The sequence below is a fragment of the Eptatretus burgeri genome, chromosome 1 (genome assembly GCF_056783735.1).
Source record: "Eptatretus burgeri isolate ZD-2024b chromosome 1, Ebu_testis_v1, whole genome shotgun sequence".
NCBI classification, from domain to species: domain Eukaryota; kingdom Metazoa; phylum Chordata; class Myxini; order Myxiniformes; family Myxinidae; genus Eptatretus; species Eptatretus burgeri.
Genome location: NC_140961.1, coordinates 121,272,130 through 121,280,296, shown reverse-complemented (window position 1 = coordinate 121,280,296; position 8,167 = coordinate 121,272,130). Strand labels below are relative to the sequence as shown.

The 8,167-nt window shown below is 48.3% G+C and overlaps 1 protein-coding gene across 2 annotated transcripts in view; it reads left to right on the top strand.

Moving 5' to 3' along the window:
- The first annotated feature begins 596 nt into the window (after positions 1-596).
- PXMP4 (peroxisomal membrane protein 4) overlaps positions 597-8,167 on the top strand; it is a 53,342-nt gene continuing 45,771 nt past the window's right edge. The window contains exons 1-2 of one of the 2 annotated variants that reach the window (XM_085896696.1): positions 597-913; positions 3,401-3,463. In XM_085896696.1, the coding sequence (XP_085752822.1) occupies positions 807-913; positions 3,401-3,463 (170 nt within the window). In that variant the 5' untranslated portion in view covers positions 597-806. Of the gene's footprint in view, positions 914-1,533; positions 2,240-3,400; positions 3,464-8,167 lie in introns of those variants that run through there. The other variant, XM_085896697.1, reaches the window with a different exon arrangement.

Here is an 8,167-nt window from a genome sequence, read left to right as displayed (position 1 = left end):
GTTTTATACTTTAATTTACACACCAACTTCATATCCAGCACATCAACCGGTTTCATATTAATTCAACAAATGATCATGAGAAACTGCCACAGGTTAACAACCATTGCACAGGCCGGATCGGCTGAATGCCCTCTTCTTTCGTTAGGTATCGTGTGCAACCTGTGGCTGCTGGTTGCATCATTTTTAAGGGGCGCAGCTGTGCCCCTGTTGCCAGCACTCATATTTTGCCGATCTTGGAAGGGGAAAGAGATGACAGCAGGTTGAGTCAACCCCACCTGGTGTTAATTGAAGGGTGACGGGGGGGGGGGGTTCGAACTCAAGATCCTCGGATCTTAAACCAGCCACCTTTACCGTTCAGGCAACACCAGGCTTTCTTATATCGTTGATGTCGCTTGTGAATGAAACTCGGACAACATCGACTTTAGCCTGTTTATGATCGCCATGACGGTAAGGTTCGCATCACTTTTCTGCATTTATTTTTGAAACTTGTTTTTTTTTTAATAACTAAATCAACTCGGGCTCTGTTTAATTTCTATTTTTCGCTGGTAAATATTTTAGTCGAGCAATTATCGTGTTTCATAAAGAGGAAAATAATTATAATTCTTCCGGGTTTTGATTCTTCCGGGAGCGTGTTTGTTTCTTTGTTGTTGTTGTTGTTGTTCTTTTGTTTGTTTACATTCCCCTCGTGTTGTGCTCAATAATAATCGTTTCATTCGTGAGTGGTGATGATAGAATTGCCGCATATTCGAAGAGGACAACGAAAAGGGTTGCAGTGAAGGGAAAAGGAAACGAGAGGGGATTTTAAAATGCCGCCCGGGTTATATCGAGCGATTAAACTAGTTAACAAGATCTTACTCATTAAAAAATACCACGTGCTCCTCGCTCTGCTTAAAGGCTTTCGGAACGGAGCCGTGTAAGTTTGTTTACTACTCGGAGTTTTTATTTATTGATTGATTGATTGATCCAACGCATGAGTAAACAACATGGTGGGATCAAAGTCCCCAACATGCAGGACGGCGTGATCCTTGATGCAGCACCTTTCCCCCGTCCCACCTGCGTTCCACTGTTTTTGTCCCAAATTGAAGGTGTGAACTCAGGTTTAATGGCGTGTTGATGTTCCAAATCTGAACCCCGAGCTCGTGATTTTTAGGAACCCGTGTTCGAATCCCACCTGCCAGGTGTGCTTGCCCATTGTCTTGGTTCTAAATTCCTGGTAGTTCATGTAAAAGTACCACATGTCCACCAATCTCTTCGTAGCTCCTCCAGTACCCTTGGATCACTGTAGAAATAATAACAAACGGATGAAAAGTTAAGAACGAGTATGATGGTCTTGTGGTTGTTGTGGGCTAATATTGTTGTGGGCCGGGGTTTGGTGGCGATAAACGACCACGAGGTGGAGCAGTGGAGCCGTCTCCCACTGAACACCTGGAATTTCGGTCGTGACCCTTGGATAACTCCAACGGTCACGGGTTTCTTCGGCCTAAATCACATTTAATCTATGGTGAGGATACGGCGGCCGTACGCCCTCTGAATTGACAGAAATGTGCAGCGGCCGCAGAGTTTCTGCGGTGGCCTCAGGGTGGCCCCACTCCGTTTAGCTATCTTTTACAGGCCGTAGGGGTCGCCGTGGAATTATAATGCGGAGTTATAACTTTTTTTCATTTCTACGTTCGCCGTAGCAATTCGACAAGCCAAAAAAAAAAAAACTGGTAAAAAATAAAATTAAAAAATGAACCCACTCGTTACCGTCCGTCTGGCCGCACGTTCGCCTTAGGGCCCCCCAACGAACTGGAACATTTAACCCGGGGGGTTATTTTACAATAGGCAATAATCGGGATGGGAGACACCGAGCAGAGTAATCATGAGTAAAGAAATGTAATTTACAATGAACAAGGCACTTAACGATTCTACTTACAGACCGGGCCCACGGACACACACACACACACACACACACACAGACACACACACCCCCACACCCCCACACACACACACACACACACACACACACACACACACACACACACAAACTGGACCCCGTGGGTCTTTATTCGGTAGAGCCGGGCCAGGATACCTTCCCGCCTCTTGCAGTCATGCCGACTCCAAACCACCACGGTGGGGCTCGAACCCACGACCCGAAGTGCACGGCCCATGAACGAGACCAAGCCACCGCAGACGAAGCAAATCGCCACCAAGACTGCAGACGCTAAGCAGTCACCATGTCACTCTCTGTTCTCTTGAGGTGGGACCGGTTTCTTTCCTCGCCACTCGCCTCCTGTTTGGACGCTTCCATCTCGCAATCCGCTGGCCGTCCCTCATTGGACAGGCCCACGGTAGGTGGGGCAATTCCCACCTTTCTGGGGCGGAGTCGGATCTGAGGCGATGGAGGCTCTGCCCACGCCTTCAGCCAAAAACACGTGGGCAATGGCGACTGGGTTGAGTCAGGGACGGTGCCATTGGTATTGATGTAATAAACCTGACTAAAATAACTCGGCGCACACACGAAATTCCCATTAGACAGAAGGAGGGATTCTAACTATAAACACATACTTATCGAAATAACTAAGCTATGGGGACCGCTGTCTGTTTGTGTGCAAAAGGCTTCCAGATTCGTAACAATATGACACAAGCATTGTGATGTAGCGGCCCTACTTTGTGGGGGCCCTGCGACATGGTGGGACCCCTCTGCGAAGTGGTGGGACCCCTCTGCGAAGTGTCGGGACCCCTCTGCGAAGTGGCGGGTCCCCACTGCGACAGGTCTCCTCCGTGACGTGACGGGACCCCTCCGTGATGTGGTGGGCCCCCTCTGCGAAGTGGCGGGACCCCTCTGCGAAGTGGCGGGTCCCCACCGCCACGGCTCTCCTCCGTGACGTGGCGGGACCCCTCCGCGACGTGGCGGGACCCCTCCGCGACGTGGCGGGACCCCTCCGCGACGTGGCGGGACCCCTCTGTGATGTGGTGGGCCCCCTCTGCAAAGTAGTGGGACCCCTCTGCGAAGTTGCGGGACCCCTCTGTGAAGTGGCGGGTCCCCACCACGACGGGTCTCCTCCGTGACGTGGCGGGACCCCTCCGTGACGTGGTGGGACCCCTCCGTGACGTGGTGGGACCCCTCCGTGACGTGGCGGGACCCTCCGCGATGTGGCAGGAGCCAATGTGAACTATTGATGACCTTGCCACTTTTGATTTTGTCAATTGAGGTTCGCAAGCTTGAGGTAAATATTGAGGTTAATGTTGTACACGCACACCATAAACTGTGTTCACACTCCTCCACTCCCTATAGTTAAATTGGTGAATTAGGATGGAGCAAGCAATCCTTTTCCTCCTCAGAATCTTTAAAACATGACGATAAGCAGACTGCTGCACCAGTCATTGAATTGCTTAATCTGAATGTTCTGTGCTGCAGATATGGTGCCAAGGTTCGCGCTCCCCACGCCTTGGTAACGACATTTCTGTTTCGAAGCACTAGGTGAGTGAGAATTCCTCCAAAAACCAAACTTCTATTATCTGCAGATTATGCATCACATTCTCATGTACACATATGAAGTTCCAATTGCATGACTTGTGACATGATTTGTGATACTCGTCCGTTACATATATATGTAATTGGTTGATAGCTTGGAATGATGATTATTTGTGATCAGTTTTCCCACTGATTTGGCTCGACATATTCCATCGTGGCTTTCAACTTTGCTGCGCACACCACCTCCTGGTCTCTCCCATTTCAACTTCTGAGCTTCACTGCATTCTCTGAGACCCAGTTTTCCCTCTTCACTCACAATTCCTCCTTTCGTGTTGTCGCGTGTCAGTCTATTGTGCACTGTAATCCCATTGTGGCTGTTGACTTCTTTTTCCCTTGTTGATCTCCTTCCTGAGCTTTGATACATGTATTTATTTATTTTAAAGCTTTTCACGTTGGATCTTCATCCAGTGTTAATTCTAGCCCATTTACAGTTTCACTTTGGCTTTAAAAGAATCTTCCTGTGGCGAAGCATCTGCACTTTATTTACTTGGACGTTGAAGTTTCCTGGAGGCACTTGGGTCAACGTCTCAGTCTGGGTCGCTAAAGGAAATGTCTTCACGTTCTCAAATTTCGTCGCTCATTGCCGAAGGGGGTGTGTTTGATTTCTCGAATCTGTAAAATGGTAGAAGTGCTTTTGTGTTGCCGTGCACATTTAATATAGCACAATTTCACAAAAGGAAGGGAGAGCGTGGAGGAGAGGGTTGGGGTTGAATTAACACAGATGACACGTTCAAGCAAAGGAAGATCCATACCTATTAGAATCAGAACATCTCAATAACACACACACACACACACACACACACACACACACACACACACACACACACACACACACACACACACACACACACACACACACACACACACACACACACACACACACACACACACACACACACACACAAGTTTGTGGTGATTGTGAACCCGAATTGAGAGATGTGTCATGTAATTTGCAGAAGCAACCATTTGGTTCCGTGAAGAGCTACATGGGCACTCGGTAGAGCGCTTACCTCCACCAGGCTGAACAGCTCACGTTTTGTATCCCACTGATAGGCTGGATCTGGATTCGGACCTGCACCAAAATCTAAACGCCTTGTTCTTGTGACATACCGAACTCATCCACATAGTTTTTGTCATCCGTCCACAACTTTTTGAAATACCATGCCATTTCTCGTTTTTTGGCACCATCTCTCAATGGTGAAGAATCACAAAAAAAGTTATTGTATTTGGATTTGGATCTTCACCAAAATCAAATATATTCGTCGTTATCCCACACCCAACCTATCCACCAAGTTCGTCCAAACCCATCCACAACTTTTTGAGATATCATACTATTTATAGTTGTTTTTTTCCTCATGTCTCGGTTGTTGTTGTTTCCTCCTCTCCTCCTCTGGCTTGTTTGCAGCCAACGGCATCGTTGAGCTGCTGGTTGCATCATTTTTTTCTGAAAGTGTGGCTGTTCTGCCGATGCAGTGCACCTGTTACCAGTAAGCTGGTCCTCATTTTGCCGACCTCGGAAGCATGACAGGTTGAGTCAACCCACCTGGTGTTAATTCGATGCACGACAGGGGCTTGAAATCAAGACCCTGGGATATTAAGCCAACCAGCTATAACCGTTAGGCCAACACCAGGCTGCTCTCAATGGTGAAGAATCACTTTCATAATTCTCGAATCAGGATGGAGTTTCAACCAAATCCACCCACAATGTTTTGAGATGTCGTGCTTTGTGTCGTGTTTGGCCCTGTCTCTCAATGGTGAAGAATTCACTTTTTAAATTAACAAATCCGGAACCAGATCCCGATCTTCACCAAAATCGAATGAATTCGTCATTGACACACCCAACCTGCTAAACAAATTTCATCCGAATCCGTCTATAAATTTTTGAGATATTGTGCTCTATATCATTTTTGATGCAGCGCATACCTACCCCAGGTTGAACAGTTTGCATTTTGTTTCCCACTGATAGACCGGATCTGCCACTGGACCTGAACCAAAATCGAATGAGCTTGTTTTTGTCACCTACTCCATCCATTTTATAAATCGTCCACCAAGTTTCATCCGAAGCCATCCACACTTTTTGAGATATCGTACTGTGTGTGTACATATATATATATATATATATATATATATATATATATATATATATATATATATATATATATATATATATATATATATATATATATATATATATATATATATATATATATATATATACACACACACACATACATACATACATACATACATACATACATACATACATACATGTGTGTGTAGTTTTTAGCCCGATCTCTCAATGGTGAAGAATGATGTAAAAATCTAGTATCTGCATCCGGATCTTCACCAAGAGCGGGAGGATAGGTAGGATAATTGAAGATGAGGTCGGATGAATCTGTGTATAAGAGAGAGCAAGTTTCTGTGGAAGAATTCCCAGGCTGAATTAATATTGTTGCGGTCTTCGCGCCCGCCGGCGTGCTGACGGCCACGTAACTCGAATCGCGGCACGTCGCCCACCGGACGGACAATCCAGTCGTGACCCTCTCGGACTAACGCCGGGAACCAGTCACGGGTGGACCTTTCGGTCTCACCGCGATCGAGCCAATCAGCCCCCGCGTGGGATAGGGTTGCTCGCCAAATTCGAACTACCTAAGTACCCACGCGGAGGGTAGACCGGGCGATCGCACCTCGCCGCAGGTCGACTTCGGACACGGGCCACTTAAGCGACCCGTTCCGTACTATCAGAATAACCGAGCGGTGTTATCGTCGACCTCGACGGTTCGATTAATTATCGGGCGTATTCAGCCCACTACCAACCCTTCACGTGAAGCAAGATGGGGATTCAATGGAGGAAAAGACGAAGCGAAGCTGGAGAACAGTTCAACAATAAAGCACATTTATTCGCGGCACACGGGAAGCACACAAATACAATTCCACCAAATGCACACAAAAAAAAGAAAACACACTTCCATTTACACAAAAAGCAAACATAAAAGTGAAAACACAGTGCAGAGCTAATACCGACTACCGAGCACACGGCAACACTTATACAATTCTACTTCACAGACGGCGCCGACAACACATACCCAAAACCAAGGAAAAGAAATACCCTCAAGAATGAGGCAGGCCTGAGGCCGAGACCGGGTCGGGCCTACCCGTCTGGTGATGAGACGCGGAGCGGCGATGGCCCCGCAACCCGCGGGCCTCGTGGACAGTGCCTGGCAGGGGGTGGGAACGGGGCCCCCTTGGTCGCACTATCTCAGCGCGGGGGGAAACAGGAGGGGGTTGCTGATGCTCGGGGTATAGAGGATCTTTATTATCCCTGGTGTGCGTCTCCACCTCGGCCAGGTCGCGCTGCCGGCCTCCCTCGGGCGTGCAGCTCCTGGCACCGACGCGAGCACCCCCTCGTCCGACTCTCTTCAGCTTCTCCAGCCACTGCAGGCTTCGGGCTCCAGTCTTCCACACTCGTCCCCTCCGTTCCGACTCCTTCTCGTTCTCGACTCCTTCTCGTTCTCGTTTGCGACTCCTTCTGACTGACGAACACCGTCCTTTTATCCCCCCGTAACTTCGCCTTTGACCCCCTCCCTTTGACCTTTCACCTCGCTCCCCATTGGCCCGAGAAAAAGTGGGCGTGAAGGATTTTGATCCACAAATTTGCATATATCGATCGTTCTGGAGGCGGGGCCAAATCGCCCCTCGCTCACCGATTGGACGGCAAAAAGTGGGCGTGTGTCGTTTTTGATCCGTTTTTGAAGCACAAAATCCGTGATTTTGTACACGCTGTTCGACGCGCGTTCTGCATGAGTCCAACACCGGTACCCACAGCGGGGCAAGAACGGTGGCGATGCTACGGTTGTGAGGTGTGCGTGAAGGTTGTGGCGGTTGTGGTGAAGCGGTGGTTGTGGTCGGTGGTTGATGTTGTGGTTGTGATCATGGCGGTTGGTCCAAAATAAAGATAGTAAAAGAAAAACGGCTATCCTGAAGAGTCGCAGCTCGCATAAATGACATGTATTCCCACTAGACAACGGGTTTGGGCCTAACTACACATGCACTTACCGAGATACCTCACCTAAGGGACCTGAATGGTGGTTTGCGAATCTGGTAACCACAACAATATCATTGTCGGTGGATATAGGAGACCAGACCGGAAGTGTTGAACCGCGAATGTCGAAGCAGGTCACATTTTATAAACTGCTAATACGCGTGGTCCGTGAATGCCAAATCCGCAAATCCCGGGGTTCCACCGTACTATGCATAGGGGTCTAGACATCGTCTTCCCTGCACAGTACAAGGCTGCGAGTGGCATCATTGCCTGAGGGTGTGATAGTGCTGCTGATGCAGTGCCCCTGTCGGTTAGAGCAGGAATTTTTGAATTTTGCCAGGATGCCGGGGAACGCTCCCCTATCCCTCCTCTTCATGAAAGACACCGCGAAGGAATCTTAAATGTCCAACTAATTCTGGCATATGTGACACCCAGTTGAGGGACGGCACACAAATTGGTTATCACCCTGACTGTAAAGCCCCATGATGACAGTTTATAGCTGTGTTGAGATTCAAACCCTGGTGAGACAGCTGAGAGTGAGTGTGCATACCTCTCAGCCATCCTGCCATAGAGTGGGAATGCATTGCTTTGTCGTCACTGAAAACATT